Source organism: Rissa tridactyla, chromosome 3 (genome assembly GCF_028500815.1).
Source record: "Rissa tridactyla isolate bRisTri1 chromosome 3, bRisTri1.patW.cur.20221130, whole genome shotgun sequence".
NCBI classification, from domain to species: Eukaryota; Metazoa; Chordata; class Aves; order Charadriiformes; family Laridae; genus Rissa; species Rissa tridactyla.
Window position 1 is genome coordinate 9,237,997 of NC_071468.1, and position 13,241 is coordinate 9,251,237.

Genomic DNA, 13,241 nt, shown 5'->3' on the forward strand with positions numbered 1-13,241 from the left:
ACTAATAGGTTAAAAGTCAGCTGCACGTATTTCTGAGTTCCTAAAGGTATACATTCATTCAGATGTATTTGCTTACCTAAAACTCAAGAGGAGAAACTGTTAAATGCTTTTTCACCTTGCTGCTATACTGACTGCTTGGTCCTGGTAAAAGACAAAGGAATTTTACACCCTGAAGATTAGCCAATGCATGGCAATGCTTTTATATGCACAATAAAATATTGCCTCGTGTTATATGACACACGATATGCAGAAGAAAATGCAAGTTGGAACACCCACAGTTTATCATTCAGTTTGGTACCGCGATGATTCAGCTAATGCAAAGACATATCAAAAATAAACCGGAAAATTGACAGAAATCTTTAGGATAACTTCAATTTTTAACGGCTTTTATTAGACGGTGCATTTCCAAGTCATATGCACTCTGAAAACTAGGAGAAGAAACTTTTGAGAAGCAAAGCCTCTCATCACAGCCCATATGGAAGCGTCCTGGGAGCTCTGAAGTTTTCCTCATCGCTGCCAAGTGGCCAAAACCCCGTCTCACAGGAAGCCACTGAATTATGTCAACGTTTGTGCCTTTACCAGCCCGCTTATTTCTTATTTCAGAAGAGCCGCTAGCGATACAGAGCTCAGATTTAGTCCTCATTTGAGCAGAAAGCACGTTAACACATTAACTCTAACGGCAGCAGGGTTGAATCTGGTCCACGTGCCCCGCGCTAAGCTTTTCAGCACTGCTGGAAACAAGGAGGTGGTCTTCAAACCTCCCCTGGTTCCTTGCAGCTGGATATCACAACATGTTCGCCCACCGGCGTCAACCTTCCAACCTCCAGATACGAATGTCCTGCCCCACGCTGAATTAACTCCCCTCCATAGAGCATCAGGGGCGCGTTACCATCTCTGCAGCTCGCTGACGCACAAAACCCCAGTTCAAATAACTTCAATTCCGTAATTAACGCACACAAGTAAAAAAAAAACAAAAACAAACCCCAAACCCAAACCACTCTAATTATGCTAATGTTAAACGATGCTGAATCACGGAGCTTTTCACGTGACCACATTTTCCAGGACCTAATAGGGAGGGAAAGGACTGCCCTCCTCGAGCACTGCCATTCAAGTCATGAAATCTATGTTCTGTGGAGCTTTTCACGAGAAGAATTTCTGGCAAACTTTAAAACACTGAGCGCCTAAAGCTATGCAGGTAGGTGCTAAGCACCAAAATCCTTTCCTAGTTATCACAAAAGTTGTTAGACATTACAGCAGCTATATAATCACATTTGCTTTACCTGCACGAACAATGATTTTTTTTTTTTTTTTAACAAAGCAGAAAAAGACAAAAACATAGAACCAGCAGAAATTGCCAGAAGAGACAAACGGAAAGCTGTTGTTTTTCTAAGTCAATTAAAATAAAAGGGAAGGGGAAAAAAAAAAAAAGAAAAAAAGGAAAGAGCAAGCCAAGATTTTAGCCATGTGCTTCCTCAGCTAACTGCATATATTGATTTGTGGCAATTAACGGGAAAAGCTGGAATGACCCAATTTGCTCTTCTCAGGAAGCTGAAGATATTCAATCTGCAACGCATGACCAAAAATTTTAGGCAACTCTTGGAGATTTATAACTTTTCTAGCATGAGACATTGTGTAACAGTGCTGTGGGAAGAATACCCAAGATGAATTCCTGTAAGCCTTAAACGTGCTCCAAAACAATAGACTATTAGGCGACAATAAATTCTCTGTGTCTGATTCCAAGGTCATGCATTCAAACTTTTTTGTATAAGAAAAAGGATTAAAGGTTTTTTTTTTGTTGTTGTTTAAAAGAAACGGTGCGTGTCAGCACTGTTCTTCTTCCTATGACTCCAGGAAGCAAGTTCTTAAAGAGCAGCGGGGATGCCCACGAGGTCTGGTGACCCTTCAGGCTAGCGCTATGAGACACGGCCAGTCTTTGCTCGCTGGAGACAGAATCCAGCCGTGCTTCAAAAAGCTGTGCCACAGCCACATGCAACCAGCAGCGCCCACCGGCCACCCCACACTCCCGCCGCCTGCTTCTTTATTTGCTTATTTTGCCGGGTTCATTTTTAGCCAGACCAGTTGCCTGCTCTCGCTTGCCATGTGGCCATCCCAGGGCTGGCGTCCTGACCGCGGGGAAGCTGGGACTGCCCTTTGGCTAGCGGGACGCGTTTAGGGCTCATTGACGTGTTGCTTTGGTGACTCCAGGCCTTCGCGGAAGAAGCGATCCCTGAGAGGCCTCAGAGGAAGCGAGACGTGGCAGTGATATATTTTCCGCTCCTAACAATAGTTAATCACGTGACATTTTATTTTTCTACAATGATTCATGGCTGAAAAATATTTTCTATAAATATTGACATGTATGACAGGTAAATTAATTTTAAATAATTTTGTTAAAAACTAAGCAGTATACGCGTGGAAAATACTTCTCTGAAACACACGGTTTTCTTTTTGGAGACCTCATCCTACCTTGGAACTTATTAAAATTTACTTTTCTACCCAGGATTTTTAACGAGAGGATCTCAGGGCCTTTCACTGAAACCCCGCTGGCTTCTAATTCCAGGGAAAATCCTGCTTTTGTTGTGTAACTATGAATCTGCTCGGTCTTCTGCCTTCCCTATGTGTCACGGGAGTGAAGACAGTGCTTATTATTTACATATTTGACCTGCTGGAGCGGGTCCCGAGGAGGACCATGAAGATGATCCGAGGGCTGGAACACCTCTGCTATGAGGACAGGCTGAGAGAGTTGGGGTGGTTCAGCCTGGAGAAGAGAAGGCTCCAGGGAGACCTTATAGCAGCCTTCCAGTACCTGGAGGGGGCCTACAGGAGAGATGGGGAAGGACTCTTTACCAAGGAGCGTAGCAATAGGATGAGGGGCAACAGCTTCAAACTGGAAGAGGGGAGATTTTGATTAGATATCAGGGAGAAATTCTTTCCTGTGAGGGTGGTGAGGCACTGGAAGAGGTTGCCCAGAGAAGCTGTGGCTGCCCCATCCCTGAAGGTGCTCAAGGCCAGGCTGGATGGGGCTTTGGGCAGCCTGGTCTAGTGGGAGGTGTCCCTGCCCAGGGCAGGGGGGCTGGAACTGGATGGTCTTTAAGGTCCCTTCCAACCCGAACCATTCCGTGATATTTACAGTGCAAACACTCAAAACCCGAAGGTTCTTCCCGTAAACGTTCTTCCGACGCGGCCAGGTCCCAGCTCCCAACGGCGCGTCCACCTCACACCCACCAGCCCCGCCCCGCCCCGCCCCGCCGCCGGTGCTGACGCAGCTCTCCCGGCCCCGCCCTGCCCCCGGGAACCCTCCGCTGTCCCCAGCCCCAAGCACGGAACTGGGCTTCCCGCCGGTCGCCGAGCGGAGACGCTGCGCGCGGGTGACGTCAGGGAGACGTCGGGGTGACGTCAAGGGCAACGGCACCTCCCGCTCCCGGCGTGCTCCGCGCTCGCCGCCAGGCACGCCGGGGGCTGTAGTCTTCCCGCGGGGTGAAGGGGGGCGCGGCGCGGCTGCGCGGTGCGGCGGCCCGGGCGGGGGGCGGTCAGCCGGCGGCGGGGCCGGCCGGATCCGGGCTGGCACGCCCACCCCTGCGGCGGCGGAGGGCGGCGAGGGCGGCTCGGTCGCCCGGCGGGGACGGTCCTTTCCTCTCCCCTCCCTCCTTCCCTCCCCGCCCGTCCCCGGCACCTGCCCGGCCCTCAGCCCCTCCCGCGGACAACAGCGGCCCGCACACCGCCGGGGGAGCCGCTTCCCCTCCGCCGCCGCTCGCCCCGAGCCGGGATGTTCTCCAGGAAGGGCCACGCCGATGTCAGGAAATCCACCCAGAAGGCGCTGGACCCCAAGCGGGACGTACTCACCCGCCTCAAGCACCTCCGGGCGCTGCTGGGTGAGTGGGGTGGGGGGGGCGGGCTCCCCTCGGGGCTTCTCCTCTCCGTCCAGCGGCCGGGGGGCGAGCGGGGCCGCGGGAGGGAGCCGCGCGTCCCTTCTCCTCCTCCGGGAGAAGCGGCTGGCGGTGGCCGCCGGTCCCCGGGGCAGAGCCGGGAGCCGGGGGCAGTCGGCTGGGCAGGCGTCGCCAGTCAGCCTTCGAACCGTGCCATGTCGGCGTTTGGGGTGGGCGGGTGAGAGCTGTCCTCCGGAGGGGAGCCCAACCGAGCGATGAGAACTTCTCCTTGCTGGAGATACCCTGCTCTGCCTTAAGTTCCCTCAGCTTTCTCCAGGCTTCCTTTGCAGTTTTGGGGGAGGTCTGGAAGCTCTCCCGGTTGGAGCTCTTGGAAGGTGCGTGTCCTCCCAAAGTTTCGGGAGCTGTTGAGAGAAAGTTACCGGTGTGTTTTGCCGCCCCTGGCTTGGGAACCGTGTGTCGCCCAGCGTCAAAATATTTGTCATTCGGCGTTGTTGTTAGGGTACAAAATAGTACATAAATGCATTTCCTGCAGGGTTCTTCAGAAGATCCATTCGTAGAAATTCTGCTCTTGTCAACAACATTAATTTGGGGTTTTGTATTTTATTTCTTTCTTTTTTTTTTTTAAAGTTTAAAGGGGGTGTGTGTCGTGTAATGGTATTCTGCGATGCCCTTCCCATGTCTGTGGCAAGGTTGAACCTCTTTCTCTAACGTCGCCGTCCAGTTGAAGCCGTAACCCTGGTCTTTTTATTCTGCACATTGAAAGCGGTTGATGTATTTCATCTGTGAGCTGTGATTCGCAAGGATTTGGGTGGCCTCCTGTCCTCCGTTAGTCAGCAAACTGCAGCAGGAAAAGGCTCTTCTAAGAGCCTTTGTGCTCTGCCCCAGTTCAGGAGAATCAGTGACGGTGTTAGTATTTGTTTATCTCATTTTAGACTGTTCTCCTGAGAAACAAGGAGGAAAAAATGGTGTCATTTGTACTTCTTCTGTACTCTAATCATTTTTTAGTCTACCGTTTCAGTCAAGTTTGGCAGGTGTGTAGGAGCCTCGAAGATGTTGTGTTACGAGCTGGGAGAAGTAAATAAGTGGCTGAAGGAGAGGATCTGAGGTTAGTGGCTCATCGATAGAAAGCAGAAGTTGGGCACCGTATCTTCTGCTGAGGAGCAGCTCTCCGGTCGGTCAGCGTCCGTGTCATTCCCCTCAGACCGCTACGTGCTCAGTCTCAGTGGTGTGAAGGATGCGTGGAGCCCAGGTTACTGCCCGAGAAGCAGCTCAGGCCTCGCTGAGCAAAGGTGCTCCCTTTTGTACGCCAAAGGGTACCCTGTATGTGCACCGGGCTGCAAGACTCGCACTGAGGAACCTCGCTGTGGTTTGCAGCACGGGCTCATCGGTGGTGCTCGAGATTGAGTTTGAGATTAAAAGCTTTTTCCTGTGACGTTCCGCTGACAGGGGGAAATATACAAAAGAAATTTTGAGTGTACTGTAGCAAAGCAAGGAGCTTTTTGTGGTGAGGGCACTGAGTATGATCCTGAGCGAGAAGAGTAGCAATTACTCTCCCTCAGGATGGTCCCTTTGAGAAAGTTGTACTCGGTGAGAGCATGGAAACGTGTGAGTGGAAGAGTCTGTGATAGTTCAGCTTGTTATGGGCATCTTGCTGATTTTTTGGGGATGCGTCTCTTACAGGTGCGAGTAACCATCACTCTTAATTTAAAGATGTTATTCCCCTGTGATCTGCTATGTTTAACTAGCTAGTCTGAAAAAGAGATTTCTGTGGGTAGTTGATCAGTGGACGAAGTGCTGAACAAATCTGTAAGTGGTCTTGTGTCATGCTCTAGAAGTGGCCTGGTCTTGCTCATCTTTTGAGTAACAATACATGTAAGTTCGACATGCCCAATCCACACATTCACAATTTGGACTCACAGGTAGAGCAGTTCTGACCACTGCGCCTGGTGGTGGGAGATGTGAGGCTCACGTGTTAGACCCCCTCAGCACCCACAGCCTTTTGTGGGCAGTGTTGAACCTTTGCTTTGGAGTTAGCTGTGAGTGAAGGGTATGTGACTGCTCCGGGTATAAATTCCTTCTATTCTGTAAGCGTATCTTAAAAATCTCCATAGTTAGCGATCCGGTGGTCGCTTTTGCGTTAATCTCCCTCTGGGGACCAAACGTGCACATTCCTTGTACTGGAGGTGTATAGAATACTTTGTTTGCTAGTGTGTGTGTTTGTTTTGTTTTTTTTTTTAATTGTACTGTTTGTTTAAGTGCTTGAGGGCAGGAATTTGAAAAGACAGGAGAAGATACCTGCATTATAATACGCCTTTTAACTCAATATATCTTATTGCTCATCTGCTGTACAAACAATATTAAAATAATATAAAGTTTCATTGTAAAAAAAAAAAAAAAAATTTTGGGAAATTCTTTGTTTACGACATGAGGTTTAGAATGTTTTGGGAAACCATCCCGAGAAAGATTGGTCTGAGAGACTGTAATGTGAGCTTACAGAACCTTACATTTCTTCCTTTTCCACCAGCCTCACTAAAATAAATGGACTTGAAGAAATAAGAAATATGACAACTTTCTGTTAATGTTCCCCTTTCAGCCTCTCGGAAAGACATGCCTAAAACCAAGACGTGATTAATTTGAGATACAATACTGGACTTGCTATGGTTCTTGGTTATACCCATCTTAACGGCAGCGTTATGTTTTTGTGTGCCTGTGCAGTACAGAGGAGGTCATCAGGCTCCTGTGACAGACCTGACGGGTGGAACAAATGGAAAAATACGCCTATTAGCGTGACGAAATTAATTTATGTCCCAAAGCAGATGGTACAGAAGGTAGTGTTGTCTGGTGGTTTTCTGTACAGACGCTCATTACCCAGTTGGCAAGGGGGGAAAAATACACCCGTCATTTCTCAGGAAATATCTTTTCTTCCAAGTGTCTGTTACATTTGGAGATAGCAACCTGATTTTTTTGATTAAACTTATTATTGAACATCGGTTTTAAGTGAAAATTGTTATCGGTGCCGGAGGGCTGGCTAGCATATTAGCGGCTTGTTGGCTGAAGTGCTGTGATATGACAGCTGGCTGTCTTCTAGTGGATCTGTTTTATTGCAGGGACTATGTCAAAGCAGGCTCTGGTTATGTTCCTGAGATGTCTGCTTTTGAGAATGTCAATGTAAACATTTTAGATAATACCGCAATGGCTTTTTGAAGATAGTATCTTCATAGATATCGTTGCAAGTATGTGCTTCATGGTATTGTTCTGCACAGAAAATGAAGCAGCGGATGGTAAGAACCTCTCCTGTATTTAAGGAAAACAAAACTTTTAGTATAAAGGCGCAAAAATAGTTGGATGTTTCTTCCCCCACCTCCCCTGCCTCCCAGTGTGGCACTCCTTGTGCTGGCCAGGGATAGGAATATGTGTCCCTTACTGTTCCTCCCAACCCGGTCATTTCACTCCCTGTCTCCCACTGCTTCGCTCGGGCCATAGTGGCACCGGCTCTCAAAATAACTGCTCCTGTTCTCGTGCTTCCTTAGAAGATGCCATTTTTCTTCCTTTGGTTGCAGTTAATTCCTGTGATTTAAAACCAACAAAACGACAGTTACTCTTCCGAGATCCTGCTGATGGAGGAGGATAAAAATCAGAGAAAAGATGATAATAGGGGAGGGATGAGGGAAAGGAATATGTATCTCCCTAAATAAGGGGTTGTGTGAGCACCTAGATCGATAACACCCAGTTTTTGATTGCTTCAGGTCCCTTAGCTACCATATGTGTAAGTTTGTCCAATACCCAAACTGAAAGAAAAGATTCCCTTTAAATTTGTGTTGCTTGTAACATCTCTCAAGTCTCTAATGCCCTTCAGGATCTCAGTTCCTGCTTCTGTAGGGTAGTCTACCTGCACGACAATGCAAAAACACCAACCAGAATAACTACTACATTATTTTACAGCACATGTTCACTTGTGTTAGGTAAATGACCAGAAAATTTCCTTTATTTTTTTATTGTTATAAAGTTGTACTAACTTTCAGAACTTCTGCATGGTCAGTAGGAACTTCTTCCCAAATACAGTGTGTGGGAGTGTCAATAGTGTGGCCTTTTTTTAAGGATAGGCTGGAAAAATAATGGCCTTATAAATGGTGGTGGCGACACACAAGTTTGGCTCTTTCACGCTGATTAATTAAGCCCTCTACCCTGCTTCCCAGAGTAGTTTCTGTAGGAGTTTTTCAGCATAAAAAGGCATCACTGCTCTTAGAGACTTTGTTTCTGTGGCTGTTCCTGGGTAAAAATATTTATTTTTTTTTTAAATTGAAACATCTCTTTCAATGTTTTCTCCTCAGGAACAATTGAAATGTTTACTTTAACATCTTTGCATGGCTTAGGTTATTTCCCTTGAATTTTTCCCTGGTTTTAAGAATTGCTCTGTTATGACGCGATATCTTTTATGAATAATGATGCAATAGGAACGACAGCTACTGTCTGCTGTGGTTCTCCAGTAATCGAGGTGATGTCATTCTTTGCTCGTGCATAAAATGGGACCAAGTATCACATGATACTGTAAGTTTTTATTTCGTGAAGTGATGAGCCCTTTCTTTGTGGCATTGTTATTCTTGCTAATTTCAGAGTGTGATTTGACGGAGAATTTTGTTTAAGGCTGGAAATTATAAAGTTCTTCTTTAGGTAGACAATCTCTGGTGATTTAAATTGGCCACCACCATTCACGTTACACTTAGAAATAAGATAAAATGGGAGCTTAGCCGTAGCTGCTGTTGAATGTGCTGCGAGCTGCCTGGAAGATGGTGGCAACAATGAGGTTGAAATAAGGGACTGGATTTTCAATTTTTTTTTTCTCATACTGAAGAATTTTAAAGGTGATAACCTTGTTTTGGAAGCAGCACCGATTTGGTGCGGTTGCCAAACCCAAATTGTTTTACGTATTTGTGGATTGTGTTGATCCTGAACTTTGATATTTGCCGGGGTGGGCTGTTAGACCAATGTGTGTCCTCACCCCCGTTTCTGAGCGTACCGATGGACAAAATTGTGCATCAGAAGACTGGGTGCGGGCTGGTGTGCCAATTCATACCGTGGCACTTCGCTCCTGGGTGCACGCAGAAAAGCTGGGCTGTTTTCAGAGCTCCAGTACTTTGTTTGTATTTCAGTCGTGTAATTGAAGAAACTGTTATTTAAATCCTGAACTGGGAAATGGCAACGTTTTGTGCTTTGTTGTATGTGTTAGGAGTTATTACTGCTAACGGATGTGGGGTGCTGCATACGTCTATTGCTGTTATCCTTTCCCCTGTTGAACAGTGGACAAGTGCATGGCAGACCCGATACAGCTACAACACAGACTTCAGCATAGACTGAATATGAAATTTGTTAGGTTACCAAGTGCAATTCTTAATTTTTTTTTTTTAAATAGAAATTCAGAAAAAAACCATGTTTTTCACTTAACTCCGTCAATTAAAAATGAGATACTAAAGGAGAGCAGTGGGGTTCTTTAATTATGGCACTGTCTTGGTTTGCACAGTTCTGTACAGCTAGATTAATACAAGCTTAATAGAAATTTTCATTTAGAGACGGTCGGAAGTGAATGCTTCCAAACTTCTTGCTGAATTTAGAACAGCTGTTGTTCCTTAGATTTCATGTGAGATTTGAGATGTTAAAATTATTTTAGAAATTGTTCTGATTGGAGGGTTTTTTAGTAATGGTATGTTTCCATGCTGACATTCCTTTGAAAAAATGAAAGAAAATTATCTTACAGGCTTTTGTTTAGTATTTGAAGCTAAATCTGAAGAAGTGGGGGTTGGTTGTTTTTCTTTTTTGAAGGTAAGTAAAAATTGTATGTAGTTTCTGGGGTGAGGCTAGTAATAAAAGTTTATCATTAACCAGTGTATGCCTGCAAAGTTGTCTCTTCATCTCCTTTAATTTTTTAAGTATTCGAGTTAAAGAAAACCCTTCAGGATTGAGAGAACTTCGTATAAATAACATAAAGCCAGGTGACTTTGGAAGTTCATGAAATTAAGGGAGGATTTCTAACTACTTAAATGACTGCAATAACAGTTGGTAGTTAACAGAAAAATAAAAGGAAAGCTGGTGTGCGAAGGACACTATTATTGTCCCCTCTAGATTATTTTTTTCTTTTTTTTTAATATGAGGAAGAATAATGAGAGGTTGGCAGTAAACTCAAGATTCTTATTAAATGGTACCTGAGTAGTTTGTTTCCCTAAATTTTAAACTTCAGTTACTACTAGGCACATAACGGTGACTTGCAGGTATCTAATGAGCCAACTGTTTCATATTTTATATAGAAAAAAATGTCATGCGTAACCTCATGAATGTCTTGCTGTTTCGTATATGTTGCTGTAAGAGCTGTAAAGTGTTAATCATAAGCATTAGCCAATGGATCTCCTCCTCTTGTTTGGGGAAGGGAGTTAAATTATACACGGTTTTGGAAAGCCGCTGTGTATCTGATGGCTGGTAATGTTTGCCAGCTTGCCTCAGATTTTAGTGCTCAGAATTTTGAATTTGCTAGGTGACTTTTTTGAACAGTAGTAATATGAGTGCTATTTATGAGTAAATATAAAAATACAACGTAATACGTGCGATTCAGTCCCAACCTTGCTGTGTAGTTTCCTTGCATGCCTGTAAATACTTCTTCAGTCAATGTGATTTGCCAAAACTCAGTATTTTATCGTATTATCTCAAATGAGAAATAATGCATGAAACTTTCACTGATGTTTTCCATTTGAAAAATGGAAGAATGAGCCCGATCCTGGACAAGTTAAATATATATAGGATCATAGAATGTGTTGGGTTGGAAGGGACCTTTGAAGGTCATTTAGTCCAACCCCCCGGCAGTAAGCAGGGACATCTTCAACTAGACCAGGTTCCTCAGAGCCTCATCAGGCCTGGCCTTGAATGTCTCCAGGGATGGGGCCTCCACCACCTCTCTGGGCAGCCTGTTCCAGGGTCTCACCACCCTCACTGTAAAGAACTTCTTCCGAATGTCTAATCTAAACCTGCCCTGCTCTAGTTTAAAGCCATTGCCCCTCGTCCTATCGCTACATGCCCTTGCAAACAGCCCCTCCCCAGCTTTCCTGTAGGCTCCCTCCAGGTATTGGAAGGCTGCTATAAGGTCTCCCCGGAGCCTTCTCTTCTCCAGGCTGAACAACCCCAACTCTCTCAGCCTGTCCTCATAGAAGAGGTGCTCCAGCCCTCGGATCATCTTCATGGCCCTCCTCTGGACTCGCTCCAACAGGTCCATGTCCTTCTTGTGCTGAGGGCTCCAGAGCTGGACACAGTACTCTAGGTGGGGTCTCACCAGAGCAGAGCAGAGGGGGAGAATCACCTCTCTCGACCTGCTAGACACAGTAATATATATAGACAGACTAATATATACAGTCACCATTAACACGTGCACGGCGAAGGAGTAGAGAAATGGTGTTCTCTTAATATAGGCAAAAAATAAGGAATTTGGTAGTGAAATGCCCAAGAAAGCTGTATCTCTGACCGAGCAATGGAATTATTGGGTGTGTGGCTTATTCCTTATGGTTCAGATTTCTTTCTTTTTTTTAAGTGAAGTGGGCAGCGATATCAGGATGACAACTTGCCTGCAGAATTGCAAGAAAATCTGACTTTCTGAGTGAATATCTACTCTTAGGGTGGTGAATGGGAGTATCGTTGTTGGCCTCTTTTATGGTTAGAAATTGTTTTCCTATATATCTTCGAAAGAATATAAGGAACAAAAGGGTTCAAGAGGAAAAGGATGTAGCTGTAAGAATGCATGCTTACATCAGAATAACAGATGAGTCACCACTGAAATGCCACATTTATAGAAAAAGGAGAATTTACTTTTTTTGATTAGGCAGTTCCTTTCTCCTCCTTTCACAATTTAAAGGGAAAGTTTCCTTTTTGTTTAGATTTTAATGACCTCATTCCTTCATATGAAATCCTTGTAAATGAGAGCCTTGTTTTCTCCTGCAGTTGTATTTAACAGAACGCATTCATAGAAATAATTGCACTTAGCTTGCAAATTCAAGACCAGTGGTTTGCAGGAAACAAACATCATGTAAAAGTGCTTCCATGCACTAATTGTTTCCGTAGTACAAGCAGCCCAACAAAGCCTTACTATTGAAAAGGTATTATTTTTTTTTTAAAAAAACAAACAAACAAACCCCAAAAACCAAAAAATGAAAACCAAAAACCCAACATTATCCAAGGCTAAAGTCACTCTTTCTTCTTTAGTTGTGTGATATTATTGGGTTGTCTTGTTGTAATAAGCTTTGTCTTGATTAATGAATGACTTTCTTGAGAGGTCAAACTTCAATGAGAAGAATTGTTGTTAATAATTCTTGCGCTTTATCCTCTTAATTCTGGGTGGAATCATCTGTCTTTTCTTGACCAAATCAGTTACAATAAACAGCAAACAGATGAAGGTAAAGTGTACTTTGCAAGCGTCAGGTTTAGAAAACATTAGATTTTTTTTCTTCGTAAAAAATAAACTTATTTCAAATTTTAGACCCAAGTTAAGGCTTAGGGGAGCGATGCATACTTGGGTTTAAATTATTTTTTTAAATAAATTGGTAATATTCTGTTTTTGGAATTGATCTGCTTGTCAGATAAATTCAAGAACTGGATTTGCAATTTGCATATAGAAATCTTCGCTGGTGTTTGTTTTTTCCAACAGTACATGCTTGTTTTGATGACACAGAAACCTTTTGGTAAGATAGCTAAGACACACCCAATCTTTTTTGCCTTTTTCTTTTCTTTTCTTTTTTTTTTTTTTTTGAAATGGCAAACAAATGAACCGAAGCCGCACTGCAAACTTACATAAATTAAGTGTAAATGGAAATTTCCCTATTTTACTGGCAAGGATGGAATCACAATTTAGTACAGTGTATTTAATGAAGTCACTAAAAGTATTTTGTGTCGCATTTATGTCATTCTCTAATACTGAATTTGCATGAAGGCAGCAATTTTCAGCTTTCTGCTGCTGTGTAATAACTCCACTTCTTTCTCTTTTCAGATATTGTGGATGGAAGTGACCTGAAGCAATTTTTTGAGAACAATTATTCTCAAATTTATTTTATATTCTATGAAAACTTCATAACACTGGAAAATAGCTTGAAACAAAAAGGTGAGTTTTACAGTTTTGCCAGCAATTGTTGAGTCAGTTTTCCCTGACTGTTCTCAAAAGCATTCTGTTGGAGCTTATCTAATGATTATATAGTCCACAATTATCTATATTTGCATTAATAGTTTCATGCAGTGCAGTACAGTACTAGTATTAATAATTTTAATTTTATTGTATCAGAAGAGACAAACATGGAAAATTGGTCTCTGAAATGTCATAAGTAACCGAAA

General features: G+C 44.0%; 1 protein-coding gene across 3 annotated transcripts in view; it reads left to right on the forward strand.

Annotated features, from left to right (window-relative positions):
* Nucleotides 1-3,530: 3,530 nt before the first annotated feature.
* Nucleotides 3,531-13,241, forward strand: part of RALGAPA2 (Ral GTPase activating protein catalytic subunit alpha 2) — a 140,549-nt gene continuing 130,838 nt past the window's right edge. For all 3 annotated transcript variants that reach the window (XR_008465735.1, XR_008465736.1, XM_054197043.1), the window contains exons 1-2: nt 3,531-3,872; nt 12,904-13,014. Coding sequence is in view for 1 of the 3 variants with exons in the window: in XM_054197043.1 (XP_054053018.1) it covers nt 3,767-3,872; nt 12,904-13,014 (217 nt within the window). In the remaining 2 variants the exon portion in view is untranslated. The remainder of the gene's footprint in view (nt 3,873-12,903; nt 13,015-13,241) is intronic.